General features: G+C 39.1%; 1 protein-coding gene and 1 pseudogene across 6 annotated transcripts in view; one reads left to right on the plus strand and one right to left on the minus strand.

The window, feature by feature from the left end:
- LOC149459085 (latent-transforming growth factor beta-binding protein 3-like) overlaps window positions 1-14,357 on the minus strand; it is a 999,560-nt gene that overhangs the window by 537,055 nt on the left and 448,148 nt on the right. For all 6 annotated transcript variants that reach the window (XM_089681663.1, XM_089681666.1, XM_089681665.1 and 3 more), the window contains exons 13-14: window positions 6,996-7,127; window positions 6,178-6,306 (exon numbers count right to left, since the gene is read on the minus strand). In XM_089681663.1, the coding sequence (XP_089537789.1) occupies window positions 6,178-6,306; window positions 6,996-7,127 (261 nt within the window). The remainder of the gene's footprint in view (window positions 1-6,177; window positions 6,307-6,995; window positions 7,128-14,357) is intronic.
- The window catches only part of LOC149459089 (uncharacterized), a 30,596-nt pseudogene continuing 24,207 nt past the window's right edge, over window positions 7,969-14,357 (plus strand).

The raw sequence follows: 14,357 nt of genomic DNA on the forward strand, positions 1-14,357 counted from the left end.
CACCGCAGACAGATGTATGCAGACGTTTAAAACACACAGTAGAGCTCTTCAGAGACAGGGGTTCTTAGTTTGCAATAAAGAGCTTTAGAAACAGTTCAACACTTTTCAGATAATAGGATTTATTACTAAAAAGGTCAAAAGGGTGCAATAACAATATTTACAGAAAAAGATGTAGCCAATATATATATACATATATATATAAATATACATAGAGCAATAACACAGCAAAGAGATAACAGAAAGAAGTTTAGAGAGATAAAGTACTTGCCAAAAGTCCTGGGTTAAGCAGATCAAGTTTCCTGAGCAAAACGGCCTTCTCTCCCAAAGTTAGTTCCGATGTTAAAAGGGAGCTTCTTCAACTTCAACTCAGCTCAGCTTAGCTTAACTTTCTGCTCCAAGCAGAACAGCTTTTCTAGGAACTCAGCAGGGTGTCTCTTTGAAGCAGAGAACCAATCTCCTCATTTGGGGAGGGTGTTGGAGGTGGAGACCCAAGCTAGAACCAAAGTTCCTTGCAGCTTATATCATGATCCATAACTTACCCTTGGTGCATGTAGCAGCCTAGCCACTAGTAGATTAATATGCAGAAGCATCTGCTGAACGTCTAGATATGAAATATGACATACCTGCTTGAGACGGTTAAGGAGATATCATTTTCTGCTCTTCTGTAGATGTCAGCTAGGGGGTGTAATATATCAGGCGACTTGTATTAAAGTGACCGATCTGAATATATATTCCTGGTCTCCTTGTAAGTCTTCCATATTCCAAGATATGAAATCATAGGGAAAAGTGGATTTTGAATGTCATGTCTGTTTTACGGCTTATCTGGAATGTCTCTGAAGCCCAGCGAAGGACTGGTTTATAGTTTTACGATCCTTTTCCAAGCAAGAGTCTCGCAGACATACGGGGGCCAGGCTAATTGGAGTTTATAACCATGAAGCCCTCCCACTGTGCTTGCTGCCTGTGATCTCTGCATCATACAGACCACATGTCACTCAATAGAGAGGGAGGGCGGATTTGGAGGAGAGAGAGAGATACAAGATGGAGGATCCTTAGCAAGATGGAGGACCGCGTCCATCTTTGTATGCACAATTGCTACACCTTGGTGTTATCTGACTGGAGCTGAGGAGAAGATAGGAAAAGCCTCCCTTGCTCTGAACAGCTGCCTGTGCCTAAGACCTGGAAGGCAGCCCGAGTGGTGGCTGCAGTGCATTTGATGTGCAGTGGCTGTCAGGGGTAGCTACTGTACTCCAGATGACCTTATCCATACATCTGAATCTAATAAGAAAGATTGAGTTAATAATTTAAAATATTTATATCAATTTATTCTTCAAATGTCTATGATTAGATTGGAGGGTGGTAAACAGTGAAATGCTGCAGTAGGGCTTAAGAGGCTAAGTTCATCTTCAAGGGAAAATATTAAATGCACATTTTTGCAGGATGAAAAGTGCATTTATTATTGTTACCTACAGAAGCCTGCACAGTATTGCACCTTTGATCAGTGGCTCGCTGGTCTAATATCGGGGTCCTGCAGACACATCCTCCAGCTTTCTGCCTGTAACTCCATATGGGCTGTTCAACATGCTTATAGTTCATTGAGAACTACAAGCCGTGTATGTTCCACCTATGTTCCAAAGGTGAACTTAGTTTTTATGTGATTAACAAACTGCCAGCTCAAGAAGTCTAAAAAAAAACGCATTGCGCATGCCCGCAGGGCCGCGTTGTGGTGAGATCTGTCACCGGCCGCGTACCTCGGACACGGTCGATGACAGATCTGTGTACCGGCGCTGTTGCCAGTACCATGTGACCTGCTGTGACCAATCACAGCAGGTCACATGACAGTTGTATACAGTGGATGGCTTCCTTTCACGCCATCCATTTTATACAAGTGTGTCTAGCTATGAATGGTCACAGCAATCACATGCACAGGCAGGGCCAATCACAGCTATCTGTGTCATGTGATTAGCCTTGGTCAATCACAGCTAATCACAACAAAAAAAACCTCTATGAATCGATGTCATTCAGTTAAATGCTTGCTTCTAGCAAAGAAATTCTTTGCTATAATCAAATTGTGTAAAACAAAACAAAAAAAACTATAGTAACATTATACTACTTTGGTCATAGTGAAATATAAAAAAATCTTAAAAAAAGAAGACATTTAATAAAAAAAAAATAAAATATAAATTTTTTTTTTTAAAAATTATAATTATTTTTTTCATACTGTCACCAGCCAGTGTCCCTGATCACTGCCACAACAGTTATATGATAACTAAAAAAAACTGGTAGAAAGTGAGCGCTCTGTATAAAACAGCAGCTAGCATAAGGATAAACTCCTTGATCCTCAAAACAATATAAAATCAAAAATGCAGCGCTAAGAACTATAGTAAATAAATAAAGTGACAAAGTGATAAACATATGTACCAATGGGTGCTAAATCCTGTGGCAAGAAGTGTCGCCAAATAATGACAAGAAATATGGTAAATGGATAAATAACACACAAATAAGTGAGTGGTACAGACAACAATGTTGATAATATAAAATTAGTCCATGATGATAATTAAACAGATGATGGTGCTTGTGACTTCCGTGATAAGGAATAAATGTGTTTGCACTCAGCAGAAGCGCAAAGTAAGTGCGCATGTATGTTAATTATCCAGACAGGTACTAGTAGTCATCAGGGCACTGGCAGGGGTAGGGGCTCCACTGGAACACTCAGCATACAAGGAAGATAATCCAGACCTCACAGCTTGGACCATCTCAGCATGCAAGAACAGCTCCTCCTACGGGCTCTCGCCCGTATCGATCAAAAGCGACCAAACATCCACCTTAGATGGCTCAAAGTAAAAAGGGCCACCAAACAAAAGTGCTTTCATAGTGTAGTATTTTAATCAAAAATATTCAGCTTATCTCCAAAAACATTTGGTACAAAAAGGTCAGATTTCAAAGTGATAAAAAAATGCTCAGTAGTCTAAATTGCCAGCTTAGTGACCAAAATAGACTAAACATCCACTGCAGTATGATGCAAGTTATAAAATAGCATGAGTGACAGCCAATAGTATAAAATAATATCAGCGCTGATTCCAAGTTACTGAAATGGCAAGTCAGGCTCATGCAATCTGCAGTATAATAGCACTTGGTATCTGGTAATTACAATGCAGGCAAATGGCAAAAAAGCAGAGTGCAAGGAATTTCCAGAGTGTCAGGGCACTTGTCAGCACACAGAGTCAGTATAGTGCTGGTAAAAAAACACATGTAATTGGAATTCCAAAATGGCCACCAGCCTGAACACGTGGCTATGGTGGAATGACATCAGCACAGCAGGCTCCTCCCTGACAAGTTTTGTGCTAAGGCACGTTATTCGTGCTAAGGCACGTTCCCTTTGAAAACGTGCCTTAGCACGAAACTTGTCAGGGAGGAGCCTGCTGTGCTGATGTCATTCCACCGTAGCCACATGTTCAGGCTGGTGGCCATTTTGGAATTCCAATTACATGTGTTTTTTTACCAGCACTATACTGACTCTGTGTGCTGACAAGTGCCCTGACACTCTGGAAATTCCTTGCACTCTGCTTTTTGCCATTTGCCTGCATTGTAATTACCAGATACCAAGTGCTATTATACTGCAGATTGCTTGAGCCTGACTTGCCATTTCAGTAACTTGGAATCAGAGCTGATATTATTTTGCACTACTGGCTGTCACTCATGCTATTTTATAACTTGCATCATACTGCAGTGGATGTTTAGTCTATTTTGGTCACTAAGCTGGCAATTTAGACTACTGAGCATTTTTTTATCACTTTGAAATCTGACCTTTTTGTACCAAATGTTTTTGGAGATAAGCTGAATATTTTTGATTAAAATACTACACTATGAAAGCACTTTTGTTTGGTGGCCCTTTATACTTTGAGCCATCTAAGGTGGATATTTGGTCACTTTTGATCGATAAAGGTGAGAGCAGGGGTGGACTGACAACTCATGGGGCCCCGGGCTATAGGGGATCATGGGGCCCCTGTGTCCTTGCCCACACTCAAAAAAAGCCTATAAAAGGTACCAGGGGCATTTCATGGGGCCCCCTACTGACCCCCGGCCCTCGGGCAGTGCCCGAGTTCTTGAATGGTCAGTCCGCCCCTGAGCGAGAGCACGTAGGAGGAGCTGTTCGTGCATGCTGAGAGGGTCCAAGCTGTGAGGTCTGGATTATCCTCCTTGTATGCTGAGTGTTCCAGTGCAGCCCCTACCCCTGCCAGTGCCCTGATGACTACTAGTACCAGTCTGGATAATTAACATACATGCGCACTTAATTTGTGCTTCTGGTGAGTGCCAGCACATTTATTCCCTATCACGGAAGTCTCAAGCACCATCATCTGTTTAATTATCATCATGGACTAATTTTATATTTTCAACATTGTTGTCTGTACCACTCACCTATTTGTGTGTTAATCATCCATTCACCATATTTCTCATCATTATTTGGTGACACTTCTTGCCACAGGATTTAGCACCCATTGATGCATATGTTTATCACTTTATTGATTTACGATAATTCTTAGCGCTGCATTTTTTATTTTATATGATGACACTGTACTGCACTGGTGACAGTATGTAAAAACAAAATTGTGAAAAATATGTTTTAATTTCTTAATTTTCTGAAAAATTATGACAAAAAAATTACAACTTCAAAAAACTCGCCATGCCTCTTATGAAATACGTCGGACTGTCTACTTTGCAAAAAGGGGTCATTTGGGGGATATCTGTACTGTTCTGACATTTTTGGGCCTCAAGAAATTAGATTGGCTGTCAGTACTTCAAGATTGATAAATTTTCAGATATATCCTATAGTTTGTGAACTCTATAACTTTCCTACAGACTAAATAATAAATACTTATTTGGGTTATTTTCACCAAAGAAATGTAGCAGAATACATCTTGGCCTAAATTTATGAAGAACAATTATTTATTTGCAAACTTTTATAACAGAAACAAAGAAAAACGTGTTTTTTTTTCAACATTTTTGGTCTTTTTTTGTTAATTTAGAAAAAAATAAAAACCCCAGTGGTGATTAAATACCACCAAAAGAAAGCTCTAGTTGTGTGAACAAAATGATAAAAATGCAGTTTGGGTACAGTGTTGCATGACCGCGCAATTGTCATTCAAAGTGGGAGAGAGCTGAAACATGAAAATTGGCCTGTGCAGGAAGGGGGTAAAAATGCCCGGTATTGAAGTGGTTAATGATTTTAGGAGTGTTTAGATTTTTATAAATCAGATTGAAACTACAAGGACTATTTAGGTTTTCCTTATGCTAACACCATGATTGTGGAGAAACAGTTGCAACTGCAATGCTGGATTGCTGATCCTCTACATACACAGAAAGAGACAAAAGTTTCAAAGTGATCTGGAATTTTGCTCTGCTCCACCTGAACAATAAGGTTTTCGTGAAAGTTGGAGTCAGGAGAGGAGAAAGTGTGGCATTTCACGGTTCAAATTTGCCCATAATTCAGCAGTCAAGAGGCTAATACACAAGTGTGGTTTGGCCTGCTTCACTGTTGGTATATGTATCTTGGTGAATTTGGTGCTCATGACCCATACTACACGGCTCATTGTATTAATGTAAAGTATGAAAATTGGGACATTTAAATAATGTATCATGGACATATCAAACACAAACAGGGAGCTTCCTGTTTGCTTCAGTAGATGAAGGAACAGAGAAGAGGAGATCATAATAAACAGTGGGGGAGGGTTGGGTAATTGACACTGGATGGAAACTTGGGAGCAAGTTGGCCATGGGTAGTGATACCATAGTCAGTCTGCATATAACGTATGTACTATGTGTATACTATCTGTAATATACAGTATATACCTATTGTGGCTAACAGGGTTTGGGGGGGGGGGGGGCGGGACATAATGGTGAAAATCTAGTTAATAGATTTAGTTACAGGAGCTCTAGTTAGGTGTAGTAGTTCACTAGCCCCTTGCTTGATAGTCCAATCAGAACCATTGTTACTGATGGTAGAAATTCTTGAATGTTTTTTACTTTGATTTTTGTCACAAAAGAAAGTACTAAATCAATGCTATGACGATAAAAAGTCCTACTGTACATACCACTGCTGAGATCAACATAAGTTGGACATCTGGCATTTTTTGGATACAATGTCCACAATTTAGCAAACAATTCCTCATTTCTGCTTACCTTCACACAATAGAGGTCTTCTGTTCTTTATTTTGTATCCGGTCTGACATTCACATTTATAGTAGCCAGGAAAATTCACACAGCTGCGAGACTCTCCACACATTCCAGACCTTAAGCACTCATCAACATCTGAGATAAACTATATTGTTAGAACAGTAATAGGACTTCTGACAAAGCAACTAACATTGTATTTCTTCTATTTAGGGACATTTTGTTGGCTATAAACATTACACCATGATCAAGTGTAAAACAAGCTTTTCTTTTTCTCAGATTAGCACACAGGCATGCATGCTTATTTTGCACAATACCACTGGCACCTTTACAGGACAATATTATAGGTAAAGATCAAAGTGAATAGGTCTCACATAGTTCTTCTTACTTAGTACTTAGTTACTTACTGTACATATAGTACACTTACTGGTTGTTCATGGAAAATAAAACAATGATTTGCTGTATACAGTAAATATATTGCACACAGTTTCAAATAAAATAACATTTTCACATATTCTGAACGATATTGTCTTCAGTTGATTAATTAATGCTCATAGTTCAGGCAAGATGATTATATTAAGCTAAGTGCACAGGATTCACAATACTATGCTTTAATTGCTGACAACTAAATGATATTACAAGAAAAATACAATACAGTATGAAGTACAACATGCTAATGGACATACACTAAATTTACAGCTTCATTTCTTTCCTGTAAAATCACAGGCATGCTTATTTGGTAATGGTACTAACTAGGATTAGGAATAATATTATCAGACATCTTATAACATGTGGCAGACATGATTGAAAATATACAGTTCTCTTACCCACACAAGATCTTGTTCCATGTGTTACATTCAGTCTGTACCCATGATGGCAATGACAGTTAAATGAGCCAACAGTGTTGAGACACAATCCCTTTCCATGACCACATGGGTCACTCTTACATTCATCAATGTCTAGGACACAACAAGAAAAACACATTGCACAGAGAGAGCATTATAAAAACATTTTTCCATATTTATTGTTATTCTATATTGGATATTACATTTTTTTAGTTACGTGGAAGAATAATTACATTATAGTATCTGCTGTAATTGTAAGCTTTTGGTAAAATATTAAAACAATTGCATTCTTTGCAATTTATTACTGTATGAGCTATAAGAAAATTAAATATAGCATTGCCTACATAAACTAGCATACTTTTTTTTGTAGTCCGTAATATCAGGTAAGTTATCCCTTGTTTGAAAATCTACATAGAAACCGCCAGTGCTTGGAAAGTGCATAGCAGGGGTCTTTTATAATTAAAGCATAACTAAACCCCAGACAAAAAACCTTGTGCCTCATATTTATTACAGGTACTTATAGCACTGTCAATTTACGCAGCACTTTATATATGTATACTATATTACCAAAAGTATTGGGACGCCTGCCTTTACACGCACATGAATTTGAATGGCATCCAAGTCTTAGTCCATAGGGCTCAATATGGAGTTGGCCCACCCTTTGCAGGTTAAACTCTTCTGGGAAGGCTGTCCACAGGGTTTAGGAGTGTGTCTATGGTAATATTTGACCATTCTTCCAGAAGAGCATATGTGATGTCAGTCACTGATGTCAGACAAGAAGGCCTGGCTTGCAGTCTCCAGTCTAAGTCCTCATGCACACTGGACGTTTCCCTCACACTGCTGATACCAGCTGATAATAGCCATGTTAAAAACGCTAGTTTTTCAGTGTTTTTGCATTGCATTTATTCGCGTTTTTCAGCGTTTTTTTAGCATTTTTCAGCTGAAACATCTCACTTTGCTATTTGTTGCCTCCCACTTTCCCAGAATGCATCATCGCCACCATTTTGAGAGCAAAAGAGCATACAGAGAAGCTGTAATAGCCTTTTTTGCATCCATATATGGATCCTGTTTTACAAAAAGTTGATGGGCTTACACTACTGCTTCTGTTAAGGATGGTGAGGAGACAGAGACAGTGGGAAGACAGAAGTAGACGCGATGATGATTCTGGACCCATCCATTGATATCCCGTTGAATATCTTCTGGATATTTTACAAACATGTATGCTGGGCTGCGTGATTATCCAGATACATTTTATAACTTTACATGCATGTCCATCATATCTTTTGATGACCTTCTGAGGAGGATGAAACCCAGATTGACAAGAAAGGACACCTGGATGAGAATGAGCATTTCACCAGAGGAACGTCTCCTTGTGACAATTCGGGATGTCATTATATATATATAGAGTGAAGCGCTAATAATAATTAACAAATCAACATATGATATTAAATTATTAAAATACACAGTGCTCTACTACTCAAATAGATGATATAAAATTATAAATAATAATAATATGACACTGATATTAATAAGTGACAAACCAATAAGTAAACAGACAGTGCTCTGATCCCAATTGGATCCAATAAAGTGCAAATCTTGTGATAACCACAGGAATCACTTGTAGCAACACTCCGTGAAAACAAATCCTCCCTTTTTAAATCCTTTTCAGTATAAACATGAAGATTTAACAATCGTGGTCCCTTATGCAAAGGGAAAAATATGAATAGTGTTTGGTGCCTTATAAACGCAACAAAAATATATGTATAATGTTCGGTGCCTTACTAAATAAATAAATCAAAAATACTATAAAAATTCCTTATAATTAACCATACATATGTCAAATGAACAAACTCTCCCAAAAAGTCCAATTAACATATATTCGTGATCTTCAAAAAACAAACAAAAATCATGCAGGTGATGAAGTGAACTGGTTTATTTATTAGAGCAGATGAAGAAGCAAAATGTGCAATATAGATGGGGCTTCCCGGCGTGTTTGATAGGATGGAAAAACAGAAGGACAGCAAGACTAAGATTTCCAGAAGATATGAGAGACTTTTGTGAGAGACTTGAATTAAAGAAAATGGTGATACCTGGGTGGGAAGAGGAGGAAGGAGAGATAGGGGCTATGGGAAAAGAAAATTGGCAAGTAGTTGGGAGGAGGAATAGAGAATAGAGAGGGGAGAGGTGTGTTATGTTTTTTTTCCCTTTCTTTCCTCTCCTCTTTTTGTTTTTAGCCCCAGTTCTCCCATATAGAAGGACCATCAAAGATGCATGAGATATAGTGAGGGACAGGGCACGGAGGAGGATGGGTGGCTGGTAAACCGTCCGTGGTCGGAGCAACACTTTAAACTTGAATCAAGGGTGGTATAGGTATAGATGTGATAAGAACGTCCCCAATTGGCGTTTCCAGGTGCATATGTGATTAGTCTCTGATTAGTGTAGATCCGTGATGGTGAAAGATAAAATAAAAATAATCAGAGACTAATCACATATGCACCTGGAAACGCCAATTGGGGACGTTCTTATCACATCTATACTTCACCATATGTTTATAGTGCGTTTATTTGCACTTCACCATAGTAAGGTGTATTGATATCTGGCACCTTACATTTTTGTGGATATTATATCCTGTCATCTATTTATGTCACTATAATAGATAAGGTCATTGAACTTGGTCACTTTCATATTTTTAAACCTTTGCGGATAATATAGCTTGTCATCTTATATTATCTATTTATTACACTATAACAGATAAGGTCATTTAACTTGGTCACTTTCATATTTTTTAATTTTGTTATATTGGTATCATATAATATATAATTTATGATTTTATGTGTTATATCATACTTTTAGCGCTGCATGAGTTTTATTTTCTTATTAATGAGAGGGTTTGAAGTTTTTACCTTTCATGCTATCTGCTCCTTTTTATATGTTTATCCAGCGCTCATTTTATCTGATTGGATTTGCTTGTTTTTTACCTCATTATTTCTGAGCTGCAGGGTAATTATTTATTTCTCACATCTGAGTCAATTGACTGAATCTACTCATTCAATATGGACATTTTTTAATTTAGGTCCAAACGGTCAGTTATACCTGACAATGTTTTCACTTTTACAGAGGAAAAGAATGACGTACATGGTTTATTTATACACCTAACTAATCATACCACCTCAGAGATACGCACTTTATGGGATATTTCATTCTTAGAGAAATATATAAAAGAGAATATGGTGCCTAGATCCCTTAGATGGGACATACCACCTGAAACTGACGATATCAACAGTGAAGCGGAATGGTATTTGTTTTTTAACAATATGGGCCTAGACCTACTTAAATTTCTTATTTTGAGGAAAAAGAAAAAGCTAACCTACCTTGATACAGAAATCAATAAGACAAGGGAAAAACTTATGCCATTTAAAGACAGTGAAGAGTATCAAACAGAATCCGAAAAACTAAAACTCCTTTTGGAGAAAACTGAAAAAGAGCAAAGAAATAAGAAAAAGAAAAAATATCTGAGGGACCTATATGATTATAGGGAGAAGGAAGTTTTTAAATGGGAATCCTCAAGATACGATTTTGCTAGCACTGATAATGTTGACAGCAACCCTATCTCGACTGCCAATCATGAGAGATACAATAAACCTAGGAGGGATTCCCATAGACCTCCTAACACTCCTAACACTCCCAACCTAAGACATCGTACACAATCAGTTGACATGGCAAAACGTTTATATAATGTAACTACTAATAACAGATTTGAATCCCTCAATAATGCCTATAGTCCCTCTACTGGTTATAGAAATATGACACAGCACCCCATGCCGGTGAATAGACCACAACATGGGGGCCAGAATTATAGGCCCAATAATCAATATTCCAATAAACCCCAATATAGAGGGAGAGCATACTCGCCTACCGATAGGAGGAGACACTCCTTCAACTTTGACCCACATTCGGGATCTCACTCTTACCATAACCAACAACAAAATTACTATCATTCCCATAACTGCACTTTCTCCAGAGATAGGAACTATAGTTCCAATAACACTTACAGGACGGGTCCACCTAGAAGTAGAGTTGACCCTCAGTATAACAAGTCCTTTTACTCGAATCAGAATAACCTCTATACCCATAACCATCCGGAACGGACTAATGGCGATTATCAAAATGGACCCCAATACCATCCAACACAACACCATAACCGTTTTTTAGGGAGAGGCCCAGTATTAAAAAGAAATTTAAGACCAGAGGAAGACGAGGAGGAATGTGGTGCAACGGACAAAAGGAGAAGAACATAAACAAAAATGGCATATTTAACCTTAGTAAACAACCCCTGACCAAAGAAGAACTTTCACTTCTCAATAAAGGCTTAAAATATGCCCCAACTGCAAAATTGAATAAATTCGATACATTTATCGATATTCATAAATTTACTCAGCGATTATCCTTAAAAAGACATTTTATTAATAATCCCGTCATTCGGGAAGTAACTAATCAAGGAGCATTGAGTGTAAAAACCTCTAACCTACGGAATGCCTCGCTCTTCAACCTTCCTGCCCATTCTCACATCAATATTTTTAAAAACATGGTGATTAAAGATTTAGAGGGATTGAGAGTAAAAAATGTAAATCACCACAACTCTAGACAAGTATAGACAATTACTAATAATCTCCTGAAAGAGAAAGAGCTAGTAATCCGCCCCGCTGATAAAGGGGGTTGGGTAGTTATTCTCGACAAGGATTATCTGTCAGGGCAGGGCTGTGGAACGGACAGGTAGGCCTAATGGCAGGGTAAGGCACTGGCTGACGACAACCACCACCAACAGACCGAAGTCCCTCAGGGCGCGGAGTCTAAGTCCCAGGCTGCCCTTCACCAGGGCCCCTGATGGTGGGGATGGACTTGACGCAGCCAGGAACCAGGTCGCGGCCCCCGAGACACCCCGGCTGCGGTAATGGCCGACGCAAATGGCGTGTAGCTGGTGAGAATGACAATAGCGTAGTCAGGCAAGCCGAGTCGACAACAACAGGACAAAACAGTACAAAACAGTAGACAGAGAATCACAGGTCACGGGCCGGGTTCAGCAACGGAAGGTCAGATCGAAGGAAAACACAGAGAATGGTCTTAGTCACAAGCCGAGTCAGAATACCAGAAGAGTCACGAGCATATACACAGAGCTGTAGCAAGACAAAGACACAAGACACAAGTGCAAAGAGCATGTGCGGATCACAGGCTTATATGTCATCAGCCACACCCCTCTGGGGGATGGACCTCAGAGACCTGAAGGCATAAAAGCTTCCCACCATGCTCAGCAGAAATCCAAGATGGATGCCAGCACATGGAGTAACATAACCTCTGGGAAAAGGTAGGACCTTGACATTATCTATCCCAAGTATATGAGATCCTTAATGATAACACATATACGGAATTACATAAGAACCCGCTCATTCCCTATAAAAGAATGATAAAATCAATTCTCAAACGGGGTTTTGATGCAGGGATTCTAAATAAAAGGGAGAAGGAATACCTCTGCCCCACCGCCCCTAAATTACCAGTTCTCTACTGTCTACCCAAAATACACAAAAACCCGGTCAACCCCCCAGGTAGACCGATAGTTAGTGGTATTGGTTCCCTCACTTCACGCATAGGTGAATATATTGATTATTTCCTCCAACCGCTGGTCTGTAATACTCCAGCTTTTCTTAAGGACACAAAGCAAGTCCTGACACATTTGAAAGGCATTAATATACAGGAGCCTACATTCATGGTGACAGCGGATGTTGCTGCCCTGTTTAGCAACATCAAGCATGCAGATGGAATGCTAGCGGCCAGATTCTATCTAAACACAGCAGACGATATACCTAATGCCCAAAAGAAGTTTATTCTTGAATTACTTGAGTTCGCTATGAACCATAATTATTTTTGGTTTGGGGAGAAATACTACCTGCAAACTACCGGCGTTGCCATGGGGGCAAAATCTGCCCCCAGTTTAGCTCATTTATTTATGACAAATTGGGAGGAGTAATTGATATATTCCAGAGACTGGCCGGACTTATTATTTTACCGGCGCTACATTGACGATATTCTGCTTCTCTGGAAAGGCGACGAATTTTCATTAAACAACTTTTTTACAACCCTCAATTTTAACGATCTTAACATCAAATTAACTTTTCAGTACAGTTATAGTGAAATTAAGTTTTTAGATTTGACTCTTTTTAACGATGGGACTATAATTCTCACCAAAAGTTATTTTAAAGCTACCGACAGGAATAGCTTCATTCCTAAAGACAGCTGCCACCATCCTCAATGGCTAGATAACATCCCAAAAGGACAGTTCTTACGCCTTTGCAGGAACTGCGATAAAATTGCTGATTTCATGACACAATCAGAAACTCTCATGAAACAATTTTTAGAAAAAGGGTATAATGCAACTATTCTGGAGAAAGAAAGGATGGAAGTCAGCAACCTTAATAGGGAAGACTTTCTTGCTCAAAAAATAGGAACAAAGGAGATAGAGTTTGCCCATTTATCACCAACTTTTCAGTGCAATATAAACAGGTAGCAAGAATTATTAGAAAAAATTGGTCGATACTAAAAAACGACCCGATTTTGGGCACCATCCTACCTGACCGACCGGAGATTACATACCAGAAGGCACTCCCTTTGAGGAACATTCTAGCCCCAAACATTGTTAACCCTCCCAAGCAGCTCTCTTTATGTTTTAATCACAAAGGATTTTATCCATCATATTATCACCTACTCTCCTCTCCTTTAGGCGCACCCTGAAAACCCATCTCTTCAGGGAAGCCTACCCCACCCCCTGCTAACTTGCCGACCTCCTCCACTCTTCCTACCACTCCATCCCCCACAGCTATCTCCTCCTGTGCCACCACCCCTTCCCTCCTAGATTGTAAGCTCGAAAGAGCAGGGCCCTTGATCCCCTCATGTCTTGCATTGTATTGGTATTGTTCTGTCACATGTTCTGTCTCCCTTTTGTAATGTACAGCGCTGAGCGAACTATTGGCGCTTTATAAATACTGTATAATAATAATAATAATAATAATAATAATAATCCATGCAATAGATGCATGCTATGTGTCAATAATGGTATTCACAAAAAAACAATTAAAAGTTTTCGGTCTAACAGTACCAGTAAGGTGTATGACATCCAAACGATTATCACATGCAATAGCACACATGTGGTACACCTCTTGGAGTGTTCATGTGGAAAACAATATGTGGGGAGAACCACTAGGAGATTACGTGATCGACTCAGAGAACATCTGAGCAATATCAAAAAGGGCTTTAAGGAACACTCTGTATCCTTACATTTTCGTGAATCCCACA

The sequence above is a fragment of the Staurois parvus genome, unplaced genomic scaffold (assembly GCF_062004578.1).
Source record: "Staurois parvus isolate SC_StPar_1 unplaced genomic scaffold, SC_StPar_1.0 ptg000275l, whole genome shotgun sequence".
NCBI classification, from domain to species: Eukaryota; Metazoa; Chordata; class Amphibia; order Anura; family Ranidae; genus Staurois; species Staurois parvus.